Consider the following 15000-nt stretch of genomic DNA (forward strand, 5'->3'; position numbering starts at 1 on the left):
TTTATTGATTATATGTGAGTTATTTATTTGATATTCATGATTTTTTTTTAACTTCGTATTTCTTTATATGATAGTTTTATCTTTTCGTGTTTTCTGGCTTAAGTTTTGTTTATTACTCCTTGTTTGTGTTATTAGGTGTGTCATTAATTATTTGTCTTATTTCTCGTAGTTTAATGGATTTTTTAGCACTTTAATTATTAGAGTTCCTCACCAGTCATTTTATTCGAGAGAGAGAGAGAGAGAGAGAGAGAGAGAGAGAGAGAGAGAGAGAGAGAGAGAGAGTCTAAATGAATGATAAAAAAAAATAATAATCAGTTACAGTATTTTATTTATAAACAAGAACAATTCATGATAATAATAATAATAATAATAATAATAATAATAATAATAATAATAATAATAATAATAATAATAATATTTAAATACAAGGAGGAAAATGTGTAATAATAATAATAATAATAATAATAATGATAATAATAATAATAATAATAATAATAATAATAATAATAATAATAATAATAACAATAACTGCTTTTATCTTACTCACACAGATAAATAGTTTTATAAATAGTTTATTGACCATAAACATTGTGTACATACACACAAAATTAAATAGAACAGATAAAAATTTCAAAATGTAGTCAGTGACACACAGAAGACTGGTGACAAAACCTACTAAAGCCCATTAAATGATTGGGTGTCTCAAGTTTCCACATCATCAGTGGAGCACTGCTTCTGAGCACTCAGGGATGGACAAGCTTTTCATGGCTTGTGTGAATGGAGACAAGACGTGTAGGGGATTTATTTGTTCTGTTTTTTCTTGTCCTACTCTCTCTTCCTCCCTCTTGACTCTTCCTTTGCTTCATCCTACTCTTTCTCTTGCTCATTCTTTCTCTCTCTCTCTCTCTCTCTCTCTCTCTCTCTGGACTTTTCAGACATAGCTCCTTATGATTTTTTGGCAATCCCAAACCTGTTGACAGTATCCTTATCTGAGAGCCAAGGAGACCATGCAGAATGTGGCAGCATACCTATCATTGGTTGCAGAAGCATTTGAGCAGTGGAGTGATAGATGATTGTAGGAATGTGGTGGCACTGCTATCCACCATGACATTCATCCACATAACAGAACCATCTCACATGGTGCATTCAGCCTCAGGGAGAGGAACCTCTGTAGCCTTGGGCAGTAGCCCTTGGTCAGGTTTGCTCCAGAGTCAAACCTGCTTACCATCCGAGAATACCTTGGGGAGGAATGAGGAAGCCTTTTGCTCTGAACCCATGAAAATTGTTCAACCCTATAAGGGAAAAATATGAATGTTGAACAAATTGATGAGAAATGGAAGGATTAATGGGCTTAGTGTGTTGGATTACAAAGGGCTTTCTTTGAAGGACATTTTGAATGATACCATAATTTTGGCCCTTAGCCCAAGGTTGGATACTTCTGAACCGTTCTTGTATTTTTAAGCTAAGTAATATAAAATGCTCAATTAACAAAGGAAGGATAATGAAAAGATAAAACAAATCAGGAATTATATCAATTCATAGCTTTATCATAGTTCTAAGTCATAAATACTACAAAAATTAGTCAATCTCTTCAGAAATAATTATAAGATAAGCTTTAATAATAAAAAGTATGTATAAATAGATGAAATGTTGTCACCTTCACCAATGCCGGCTTCTTGTTATTCAGCACATGCTTGTGCTTCCTGAACACCAGTCTCATACTGGATAGAGACAGTAATGTATGGAGGTTTGATGCAATACAATTTTATATGTTAACACTAGCAACATTTTATATAAGGATAAAAACTTGCATAAACTTCCTGTTTGTGATTTTTGTTGCCCTTGGCCAGTGTCCTTCCTACATAAAAAAAAACAACAAAAAAAACAAACAAATTATATTAGAAATTATTAGAAATTAGATAAGTTACCACTCACGAGCCTACGCGACACCATGTATGTGAGCAACGCATGTTTTTAAGCATCTGGAGCAAAGTGGTTAAAGGAAAACTTTTTGACTTGAAATGTAATTAGATTCTCATCAGTTATTTTTCTGGCTGACATTGCTTTTGGAAGGTGGCACTTAAAAGATATGTGAATGCTGTATCTAGATATAAACAAACATTCACATATACTTATTCCATTATGTCTTTGTCATTAGGCCCTCAAATAAACAACAAATTAAGTGAGAAGTTACCATCTCCCTTCCTGGCTTGCGCTCCAGTTGCTCTGAGCTGTAGCAGCAGCGATGTGTGACACCCAGGATGAAGATGGTCTGCAGGGTGGTCTGTGTCAGGGGGATGATGGCAGACAACAGCAGCAGCACCATGACAGCTCAAGCATCCTGTTGAAATTATCACATTTTTAAATGCTGAAAAGTGAAGGAAAAACCTGTCTCTATGGAATGTGAAAGTACACAACAACAACTCTGAAAGATTTCTTACAATAATAAGTCATCATTCATTGTATCCTTTTTTGTTGGCCACAAGATTATCATACAAATTTTCCATAGACATCTGCAAATTGGTACCTCTAGCTGTTATTAAATATGATATTAAGTTTGATGAATGTATTTATTTCATTATACATGAAAGTTGTTGATTGCAAAAAAAATGATAACCAAAATATATTTTGACTTTTACTTTACAATGCCTTAACTGTTTGCTTTTAAAAAAAATATGTAGATTTATTTTCTCATTTTAAGACTTAAAGTCTAGACAACTAACTGGTCTTAAATTTTTCTGATATACAAATAAACTAACAAACACAGCACATTTCACTAACACTCATGGTGAAGTGTCCAGCAATGATGGTGAAGGAGGTATACATGTAAACTCCAGTCTGAGCAATGAGCAACAGAATTTGTCCAGCTGCATGTCTCCATCGGGCACAAACTCCAGCTCCCGCATCTGTATCATGCCCACCACCACCGTCACCGTGGCAACACTGAAAAGTGGAATCTTATCATTCACACTGTTACAAAAAATATACTATATATATATATATATATATATATATATATATATATATATATATATATATATATATATATATATATATATATATATATATATATATATATATATATATATATATATATATATGTATATATATGGATTACTATTCCCAACATTAAAAATTTGTTACCTAATCTTACTTTGATATTTTGCATCCAATATTAACTACAATTTTTTCCTATGACATTTTCCAACTACATTTAAGGGGATAAATAAAAGGTATAAGGGTGATTTTAAGGGTTTATGAGGCTATTTAAAGGTTTGGTGTCTTCTAAAGGGTGTTTTTAAGGGCTTAAGAGAATAAATAAAGGGTTTTCAATTTTTAAAGGGTATTTCTAAGGGTCTCTCAGTTAAAATTAAAGGAAATGTCAATTTTAAAGGATGTTTTTAAGGGTTTAAGAGAATAAATAAAGGGTTTTCAATTTTTAAAGGGTGTTTCTAAGGGTTTGTCAGTTAAAATTAAAGGAACTCTCAATTTCAAAGGATGTTTTTAAGCGTTCAACATTGAAAGCTCCCCCAAACACAGTCACCCATTCACAAACACCCCCAATACACACACAAACACCCCCAAACATGGTCACCCACCTCCCAAACACCCCAACAACACACCCAAACACCCCAAAAACACACCAAAACACATCTAAACACCCCAAAGCACACCCAAACACAGGGAGGAAGGGAGGCATGCAGTTAGCAAGATCAGAGGAACAGTTAGCGTGAAAACAGCAGTAGAAGATAGCTAGAGATGCAACACTGCAGCGATGAGAGAGAGAGAGAGAGGCTAAAGACAGTCAGTTAGAGGAGAGAGAGAGAGAGAGGCTGAAGACAGTCAGAGGAGAGAGAGAGAGAGGCTGAAGACAGTCAGAGAAGAGAGAGAGAGGCTGAAGAAAGACAGTTAGAGGTGAGAAGTGTACACTGACCTCAAAACACACCAATAAACACCAAAACACCACCAATTCTTACTTGTTCTGCTGTGTGACTGACATCTCCTTCCCTCCAGCCTTCAGGGGGACACTCTTGCACTCCCCAAAGTAATCCTGGGTCAAAGTGAAGTCGAGGCCATAAACTTCCTCCTCGTCACCTCCCTCGTACTCCAGCAGATCTCGCAGTGACCTGGAAAATAGTGGTAGCTGTAGTTGTTGCTGTGGCAGTGACAGTGGTGGTGTAGTATTGTAAATAGTTGTTGTAATTGCTGTATAAAAAAGTAGATTTCACAGCGACTTGGGAAATAGTGGCAGTAGTTGTTGTTGTTGTTGTTGTTGTTGTTGTTGTTGTGGTACAGAATTCACACACTCACTCAAGCCATCCTCAGCCCCTCAAGTACTCCTGCCTCACTCCACTAGATTCAGGGGAGAGAGAAAGTACTTTTTTCACTCAAAAACACTTACAAACACCCCAAAAACACTACAAAACATCCCAAAACACCCCCAAACACATACACACACACCAAAAACACTTTTTCCACCCCCAAAACACCTTATAACACACTCAAACATCACCAAACCCACCCAAAACACCTCAAAACACACTCATTCACTCCCAAAACACAGCAGAAAACGACTTTCTGGGCGACCCTACACGACCCTGCACAAGTGACACACCTGGTCAGCTGCGGGTCAAGGTCAGTGAGGTCATCCAAGCCTACAGTCTCTCACAGTAACTTCTTGTACAGTGCAATTGGGAAGGGCAGGTTGGTGATGGTGAAGTTGTAGATTGCCAGTCCACACACAATGCCTGGATATAGTAGTAGTAGTAGTAGTAGTAGTAGTAGTAGTAGTAGTAGAAGTAGTAGTAGTAGGAGGTAAAATACACATATCATTCTTTAAAATGTATAAATTAGTGTTTTGTCTTCAAAAAGCACAAAAATTCAGTCTTTCACTCAACAAACAGCATAAAAAAACACAAATACACACTTCTTTTCCAAAACACCCTAAAAAACCAGTGAAACTCCCCAAAAACACCCCAAAAATCAGTTTATCAATTCCAAAACACCCAAAAACACACATTTAAACTTCAAAAAATCACTCAACACACTTTTCTATTGTACAAGAAAACCAAACACATTTTTCCACCACAAAATCACTTTCCAAAACATCCCTAAACACATTTTCACTCCAAAAACACCCATAAAACACACATTTTCACCTCAAACACATCTTCCACAACCAAAACATTACAAAAACACAGTCTCTCACCCTGAAAACATTTAAACACTAAAAAACACACACACTCGCATCTCCAGCACATCTTTAAAACATACATTTTCACCCTAAAAACATTTGGTTTTTTTATTTTGCGTTGGTGGTAGCCGGGCATATGGGCGGGGAGAGTTGGGGGCGCCTGTGTTCTTCTATAGTGCACATGACAGACAATTGCAAACTGCAGCAGAGCCATGAACACGTATACCATGCAAATTATCATCCAAATATCGACGCTCTTGATGTAAGAAACTAGAGGGTTGTTTGGATATTTGGGGGTGTTTAGGGGTGTACTGGGGTGTATTGAGGGTGTGTAAGTGTGTGGGGGTGGGTTAAGGGGGAAGGTGAAGTGGGTGTAAGAGGAGAAGGAGGAGGAGAACGAGGAAGAGCAGGAAGAGGAATTGTAGTAGTAGTAGTAGTAGTAGTAGTAGTAGTAGTAGTAGTAGTAGTAGTAGTAGTAGTAGTAGTAGTAGCAGTAGTAGTCGTAGTAGTAGCAGAACCACCACTACCACCACCACAATCACCATCATCCACCAGAAGGAGACGAGAAAAGAAAACGAGAGAACAAGATACATTAGTTACCCTTAAAAAAAAAAACTCTGAAAATCTTTAAGAAAACACTAATTATTAACTCTACGGGACTTACTTATCACATTTCACTACACCACACACTAGAATAAAAACCACTACATCATATACACACAAGGAGAACCCCAAATATAAACACGTTTACCGTTACAGAGAGAAAATAAGCAAAAAAAAATGATTTATGTAAAAGTCTACGGCAAATACACCCCCATGTCACTATCTCCAGTAAAAGAATCGCTGTTTTTCACTAACCTGATGGCAAATTCTTGGTGGACTGCGAGTACTGGGTGGCCATGGTGAGGACTGAGGTCACTCTTAGGGTCACACGTGCTGTAGGGGAGATGATAGGAGGTCGTGTCAGGTTAGGCTACATTAGGCTAAGAGGAAAAGGGGGAAAAAAAAAGAGAGAAGAACAAAGAGGAAAAAAAACAGAATAGCACAAGAAAATGAAGGAGGAGGAAGAGAGAAGAGAAGCAGAACAAGAAGTATATATATATATATATATATATATATATATATATATATATATATATATATATATATATATATATATATATATATATATATATATATATATATATATATATATATATATATATATATAAACAAATGAAATATGATGATGACAATATTGAGCCTCTACACAGTTATTAAACACGGAGCCAACATATAACATACCCAGGCATACACTCACGCTGTTCACACACACTCATTAACACTTAACAGCGGTGATCATCTATTTAGACGTGACCCGGTGGCTCTCTCGCGCCGGTGATCATCTATAAATGTACGTAGGCCGCAAGGTATGGAATAATTATGTCCCCATACGCACCAAACACATTACAAGTCTATTAGTTTTTAGGGAAACACATAAGAAATAATTATGCCTTGTACAAACCTTATATTTATATATTCCAATCCATTCCATTGTCCACTGACCAGAGACTTACCAGTCGTTATTCGGAATATCGTCTAAAAATAAATAAACATGTAAATAAATAAAAGATAAGTAAAATCATCCTCTGTCACGTTCCCGAGTCATCAAGAAAATCACAGTTTCTCCCTCTTATGACTTACCTGGCACGCCATCCGCTGCACACCTCTTTAGGGGAGCAGAAAAGCGGCGATGTCCAGTTACATTCTCAGCAAAATATGGCAAGTATACACTCACTTGAACAGACTTGCGCGTGTACCATTATCTAAACGCACACACATGCACACACATAGATAGAAACGGTAAGCGACGCTTCCCGGCACATTCGATCTAAGGACCTGGCAGAGACAGCAGGTAAGAGGGGTTGCCAGGCGCGCGCACCCATCTCTTCTTTCCCTCTTCCTCCTACCGCCCATGTCACGGCTCCAGCGCTCCCTCCCAGTGGCCCCGAGCTTGTCCCGTGTGAGGTGGTGGCGTGCAGTAGTGGGCGCGTACCGGCGTGGCGTGTTGTGAACGTAAAGTGAGCGTGTAAATTCACTGTTAGAGCTATTCTGAAACAGTTCTGGGCTGCACTTTCTCTAGTTTCAAAAGACTCTAGTTGAAGTTATGCAGATTTTTATAGTTCTAGTAACCGATTAACAGCAGAAACAGTTTTGAGAACGAGGCTTATTATCTGTTGATTTGGAAAATAGTTGTGGTGGGAGAGCAAGGCGTTTCTGAATAAGGACCTATGTTGTGCAGTGACCCTGGCAGCTGTGGTGGTTGTGGTTGTGGTTATTTATGGTAGTTATAGTGTACTGTGAGGACCAGGTTGTACGTAGTGTAATAATAGTGGTGTAAGTGTTACAGCAGTGTTGGGGTAATATAAATATGCGGGTTCTATTGTTATTGTCGATGTTGTGGCTATCGCCGTTGTTATTTTTGTTGAAGTAGTTGTTATTGTGGTGGTGGTGGTGATGTTGCATTGGCCGTGGGCCGAGTTGATGGTGGACATAATTACGCACATTATAGTGAAGATGATGCTAACGAAAAAAAAAAAAAAGAATATATATATATATATATATATATATATATATATATATATATATATATATATATATATATATATATATATATATATATATATATATATATATATATATATATATATATATATATATATATATATATATATATATATATATATATATATATATATATATATATATATATATATATATATATATATATATATATATATATATATATATATATAACCTAAGAGAGATGGTAAAGATGACGGTAATGATACTAAACAAATTATTTAAATAAGTAAGAAATAATAAAATAAATGGCATATTAACATAACACGCGACTGGAAAATTATGAAATCTGAGCTTATGTCAAACAGTGTGGTGAACTGAATTCTTTCATGTGTTCTTAGGAGAGACATGAGCGGATCTCTCTCTCTCTCTCTCTCTCTCTCTCTCTCTCTCTCTCTCTCTTTCTCTCTCTCTCTCTCTCTCTCTCTCTGTCATTTCTGTGTTCTTGGCCGGACTTTTTAACGTAAAAAAATAAGTAAATAAATAAATAAAATAAATAAACATATAGATAAAATGAAATAATAATGATAATAATAATAATAATAATAATAATGATAATAATAATAATAATAATAATAATAATAATAATAATAATAATAATAATAATAATAATAATAATAATAATAATAATAATAATAATAATAATATAATAATTTATTATTATTATTACTACTTCTACTACTACTACTACTACTACTACTACTACTACTACTACTACTACAACACTACTACTACTACTACTACTACTATTATGAACATGTTTAAAATTCCTTTTTTTTTTTATTATAAAGACCAGTAACTTAACAGTAGCAACGTAATTATCAAGATGTTGGTGCATATATTCAGTAATTATTTCCTCAAACAGTGTCTCACAGTTGTTGTTTCCTGCTACAGAGGTGGGCCAGTGGGCGGAACGCTGCCGTGATACATGATTACGATGTCCATGATAGTAAGATACGCATCCTGGCAACAAACATCCAAAGTTAATGTGTTATGTCATAAACTGAAAATAACTTACGATAAAATGATGATGATGATGCTGATGATGATAATGGTGATTCTTAAAAAAAAAAAAATAGAAAAATAAAAACCGTGTCAGTGTTCATAACTATGATTATAAAACATAACCTTAACTTAAAGGATGATGACAGCAAATACAATATAATTGTTGTTTAACGTAAAACATTTGACATTTAATGTTTCCTATTAACACAAGTGACCGTAATTCACCCGATGCGTGACAGACACTTTAGCTTCAAATGAAATAACAAAAAAATTATCAATTCCACAAAGAGGTAAATAGGATTAAAAATGTTATTTCTCTACCTTGATCTCAGGTGACGGCTTCTTCATTAAAGTAATCACTGGATAAAGAACATTTAGCGTCAAGTCTCATATTCATTTATTATCTGTGATGTAATTTTGCACAAAAGAAATTACCTTTAATCCGCGTCACGGAACAAAATTTTCCTCGCTCTCTGTCATTATGCAAGTAATCTTTCTTCTCCCTTCGTCACATCAAAAATAACTCTTCCTTTACATTGTGCAGCCACTCCAGTAATCTTGCCTTCACCCCGCCCACCAATGGCATAAATGATCTCTCCTGATTTTGCTTCACCATTTCTCGTAACACATACTAATCTTTCCTCTTCCTCCCCGTCCACGCTCCCGCCACTGAACACAAGCTAGCCATCCTTCTACCATAGCATAGGACAGAACACGGAGCAAAGCACTAGGCCAATACTCAGCCTTCCTGAATTTAGAAGGAAAACTGCACCATGATTTTGCCTCATAAACTTTTAGGGACGCATTACCGTACACTGCAAGTTTCCCCAAGATAAATTTTCCTTCCAACATTCCCACCACAAGATTTTCCCTAAAATAATTATCATGCTACAAATCTGACAAGGTTAAGTTAGGCTATATTATACAATGCTATACTGTGTTATCCAAGTTAAGGTTGGATGAGTTTATAAGAAATCATTTTGAGAGAGATTTTCAAGTAGGAATCTTCGAGGGTGGAATTTCTTTGTGTGTAATTCCCACAGAACACACACACGCATACACACACGCAAGGCACACAACTGTTCTCCTTTTCCTCCACCGCCACAAAGCTTCCACACTCCCTCTGTCCTGAGTGCTACCCTGCGTGCTTGCCGTGCATTCCAAGCCGCCTTGAAGGATCAGTGTGCCATTGTTACACTACCACAGTTTCGCCCTACAATTACACGCAGGAAAGTCTTCACAACAATGTAAAATGACCCAGACTCGGAACAGTTACGCAATTGTTACCTAGGGGGACATGTCGTAAGGAGGGACTGTTGAATATGTTTATCTTCTTTCATTCTTTTTACCATTACATAAATATTGACTTAAGAGCTAAAAACGATACCGTAAGGCTGCAATATGGATAGCCATGTGCATGTCAAACATAGAGGAAGTGTGCGCCTAGAATTCCAAAATGTCTCATTAACATTCAGAGAAAACCAGTTCGACCATCCGTTCTTTTTCTCTGACTGTATTTCGTGTATCTATACGCTAAACTTCTTAATCTATTTCCACCAAACTGTCTGCCTCTTCCGCAAAACAAGAGGCTGCCCATGACAATCCTCGTATGTTGGAAAATTAAGGATATTTAGGGTTTAGTTAACAGCAGGGTTTTAACTTTTACGAACCTCTACCAAACCACTCCACAAAGTCTGGTACAAAGGGCCGCGTCACCGTGAATGTGACATTGTTTTACTTGATTCACTCACTTCTTACCGGACCATTAATACCGAAATATATGTTTTATTCATATTTATTTTACTTATATATTTGGATATTCATCTACTGAGCTGCTGTCTCATTTATCTGTTTTCTAGTGTAGTATAGTTGTCTGTCCATGTCATGTGTTTTCACCGCCGCGCCATGTCACGAAACCAGCACAATATATCACATGACACGCCGCGTCATAGTCATACCAGTGATATCGCCGCTGCTTGCAGACTGCACGCATATACCATCGCCTTGCTGCGCTGCCTACTGGTTGAGGATTCCTGAGAAGCAAAACCTAACACGAACAGTTAAAATGACAGCTCATGCATTTTCAAGTCTTGTTGTCTCGTCTGCCTTCTCTAAATGCTCATCTGTGTCTTTCCTTGAAACACCATCTTCGTCAACTCGCTCATTCAAATGTAAAACTTCTGTATTTCCCCAAATATCACAAAAGGCTTCTAAATTAGCTTGGAGCACATGAGATATGAATACAAGATACTATTGCAAGTCTGCAATGAATTCCATCATCTCTGTATTATTATCCATCTGCAGAGGGCGCTTCTACCTTTAACTACAAAAATTCCGAGAGTTCATGATGTCAAACTGCATTAAAAGTACATATGAATAACATATTCCTTGGTAACTTTGAAATTTAGATATTTTCTTACTTAGATAAAGTTAACTGACAATTAGCTTTTATACTAGCTCATCTTCTGTAGCAGTCAATGTGTTCAACTTATGTCATATTTTCAAAATGTATGTAACCCTTCCTTTTCTTGCAACTGATCAAATCTTTTAGTAGATTTTCACTCGATTGCACTGCTTTTGAATTAAAAACAAAATAACTCGTGTCTGCAAAAAGAATCCCTCATTAGCTTAGACATATGACATGGATCAAACTCTTCAGCAGAAGGAATACAAACTTTACTCCAGATGAATGGAATTTACTCAATCCCCGCAAGATTTATATTACTTCGTTCAACGCCACCAAATTCAGCACTCAAGAAGAAGCCAGATGGGAGCTAAACAGCAGACTTCGTGACAACACCATACGCTACCATATGCTACTGCTACTCGTACACAGAAATGATTGCTCCCTCTGCCAATGTTAGGCAGTCATCTAACTGTCCACATGTCATTGAATCCGTGATATTTATTGCCATCCTACTCAACATGCTGACAAATACCGTTTCAATATCCACTATTAATAAAAAGAAACTGTCACCGAGATTAATGCTGACTGATTGCATAGAAAATAACGAGAATCCAGTTTCATACTTGTCGGCCGGCGTGATGTTAAGGAGGATCTCTCACAAAGAAAGGCATGCCAGATCAAGCCACGGCTCACCGATAATGTTCCCTCAGGCTCAAGTCACTTCGTGTTACTTTTAATGCTAGTACCTCTCCTCCTCCTCCTCCTCCTCCTCCTCCTCCTCCTCCTCCTATTACTACTACTACTACTACTACTACTACTACTGCTGCTACTGCGATTACTACTATCTTTACCATTACTACCACTACTAATGCTACTACTACTACTACTACTACTACTACTACTACTGCTACTGTGATTACTACTATCTTTACCATTACTACTACTACTACTGCTACTACTACTACTACTACTACTACTACTACTATTACTACTACTACTACTACTACTACTACTGCTACTGCGATTACTACTATCTTTACCATTACTACTACTACTACTGCTACTACTACTACTACTACTACTACTACTACTACTACTACTACTACTGCTGCTGCTGCTACTGCGATTACTACTATCTTTACCATTACTACTACTACTACTGCTACTACTACTACTACTACTACTACTACTACTACTACTACTACTACTACTGCTACTACTACTACTGCTACTGCGATTACTACTATCTTTACCATTACTACTACTACTACTGCTACTACTACTACTACTACTATTACTACTACTACTACTACTACTACTACTACTACTATTACTACTATCTTTACCATTACTACTACTACTACTACTGCTACTACTACTACTGCTGCTGCTACTACTACTACTACTACTACTACTACTACTAATAATAATAATAATAATAATAATAATGATATTGGTACTGCTGCTACTGTTACAACAACAACAACAACAACAACAACAACAACTACTACTACTACTACTACTACTACTACTACTATTACTATTACACTACTACTACTACTATTACTATTACACTACTACTACTACTACTACTACTACTACTACTACTACTATTACTAACTTTCATCATTGATGTCATCATCGAGGAATGACCTTACGAAGGGTAACAAGGTGAGGAAAATCAGAAAACGAGTTACGTATGTCGAGGCACACACAGACAGACAGACAACTTTCCATGTCTGTATGACACGCACAGGCTTCCTGGATACTCTCTCTCTCTCTCTCTCTCTCTCTCTCTCTCTCTCTCTCTCTCTCTCTCTCTCTCTCTCTCTCTCTCTCTCTCTCTCTCTCTCTCTCTCTCTCTCTCGTGGACAACACCACTACATCACGTGACGCCCATCACCCGCTGAGCGCCATACCATCCCAGGGGAACGCCGCGACTGCACGCCAACCGTGAGCCACGAGGAGGAGGAGACAAAAAATAGATAAATAAATAAATAAATAAGAAGGGAGTAAGAGGAGGAGAGGAGAAGAGGTGCTTTATGCTCCGTTTACTACTACTACTACTACTATTACTACTGCTACTACTACTACTACTACTTCTATCACCAACACCATCACTACCACCACCACTACTGTTCCCGTCGGTGTGTCTTTACTGGTGCTACAAGTACTGGTGGTGGTGGTGTTGATGTCTGCAAGAGGTGTTGGTTTACTACAGCACAACACTGCCATCACTGACTCGGCTTTAATTTCGCAGATTTCACATATTTTCTTCTGACCGCGGCGGTTTTAATAGCAGCAGTAGCAGCAACAGCAGCAACAGCAGTAGTAGTAGTAGTAGTAGTAGTAGTAGTAGTAGTAATAGTAGTAGTAGTAGTAGTATCAACAACATCTATTTCAAACAACAACAACAACAATCTCCCTACTGCCACATAATTACATACAATGACATCTTTCCTCGCTACAAAACATTCTTTGCAGATTTCATAGTACACCCTTCTTGCATCGCTCACCAACGCATAATACCAGACAACAGCCCTGTGAGGTAACCCGCTAAACCACCACACACCCGAGAAACAAAGGACAGACTGAGCAGCTAAGTACGTGGACTGATCTGTTTTTGTTGATTGTCCCCGCCCGGCACTCGTCACCATGTGGAAGACAGCAATGGGAAAGATCACCCACTCCCGGCCGTCCCCCTCCCCTTCGGCCCTCATGGAAGCTACGGAGACACTGAGGTAAGTGTCCGTGTCCGTGCACGCGCGTGTGTGTGTATGTGTGTGTGTGTGTGTGTGTGTGTGTGTGTGTGTGTGTGTGTGTGTGTGTGTGTGTGTGTGTGTGTGTGTAAGTGATGTCCTTTTCGATCTTGTCTGAAACTGCCTGACTATCTGTGTTCCATTTGACTTTTATTTTGGTTTTGTTTTCCTTTTATCGTATCTTCATGTGTGTGTGTGTGTGTGTGTGTGTGTGTGTGTGTGTGTGTGTGTGTGTGTGTGTGTGTGTGTGTGTGTGTGTGTGTGTGTATTGATATAGTATGAATGACTTATTTGCATTTCTCTCTCTCTCTCTCTCTCTCTCTCTCTCTCTCTCTCTCTCTCTCTCTCTCTCTCTCTCTCTCTCTCTCTCTCTCTCTCTCTCTCTCTCTCAGCTATGACAATAAGTATAATGCATCGTGGTATAGTAACGTGTAATCTTAATATGACAACACGACTCCACCTTCCTCATCTTAAAATATTCAAAAAAGCATATAACCTTGAAACATTCATAAATTTCTTAAACAATCTGAATAAACGAGAACTATACATCACAACCACTCACAAGAAGAGCATGGAGGGGGATGATATGAGCTGGAGGCACAAAATATTAGTATGATTATCCAACCCTCCCTCCCTGCCTCCCTCCCTCCTTCCCTCTCCCCACTCTTTCTCTGCTTGAACCTACTTTCCGCGGAACCAGTTTACTCCTAATATCCGCAGGGATTTCACGAAACCATTTACACGACATGCAAGGCTCCCGTCCATTCTTACTCTTTCTCTCCCCTTTCTTTCTGTGGCCACACGAGTCTACCTTTTCTCCCACCCTGTGACGTGCCGGCGTCATCGTGAGACATGCGACAGGTTTCAAGGGGGAGAACTCAGCCGCGGAAGGAAATTACAACACGCGAAGCAGGAGTCAATACCGTCACACACACACACACCAAAAAAAAAAAAAAAAAGAAGAAATAAATAAATAAATAAAAAATAATAATAAAAAAAAAAGCTGCGTCTCG

General features: G+C 37.6%; 1 protein-coding gene and 1 long non-coding RNA gene across 4 annotated transcripts in view; one reads left to right on the forward strand and one right to left on the reverse strand.

Moving 5' to 3' along the window:
• Window positions 1–311: 311 nt before the first annotated feature.
• Window positions 312–15000, reverse strand: part of LOC135107847 (uncharacterized) — a 17458-nt gene continuing 2769 nt past the window's right edge. Inside the window, exons 3-8 of one of the 3 annotated variants that reach the window (XR_010272017.1) lie at window positions 6053–6130; window positions 4616–4748; window positions 3978–4127; window positions 2782–2943; window positions 2195–2341; window positions 312–1858 (exon numbers count right to left, since the gene is read on the reverse strand). This is a non-coding gene — a long non-coding RNA (uncharacterized LOC135107847). Of the gene's footprint in view, window positions 2342–2781; window positions 2944–3977; window positions 4128–4615; window positions 4749–6052; window positions 6131–6877; window positions 7656–15000 lie in introns of those variants that run through there. The other 2 variants (XR_010272018.1, XR_010272016.1) reach the window with 2 other exon arrangements.
• Window positions 13261–15000, forward strand: part of LOC135107846 (dynein intermediate chain 2, ciliary-like) — a 21201-nt gene continuing 19461 nt past the window's right edge. The window contains exon 1 of the mRNA XM_064018132.1: window positions 13261–13969. Coding sequence (XP_063874202.1) covers window positions 13884–13969 — 86 coding nt within the window. The 5' untranslated portion in view covers window positions 13261–13883. The remainder of the gene's footprint in view (window positions 13970–15000) is intronic.

This window comes from Scylla paramamosain, chromosome 16, assembly GCF_035594125.1.
Source record: "Scylla paramamosain isolate STU-SP2022 chromosome 16, ASM3559412v1, whole genome shotgun sequence".
NCBI lineage: Eukaryota > Metazoa > Arthropoda > Malacostraca > Decapoda > Portunidae > Scylla > Scylla paramamosain.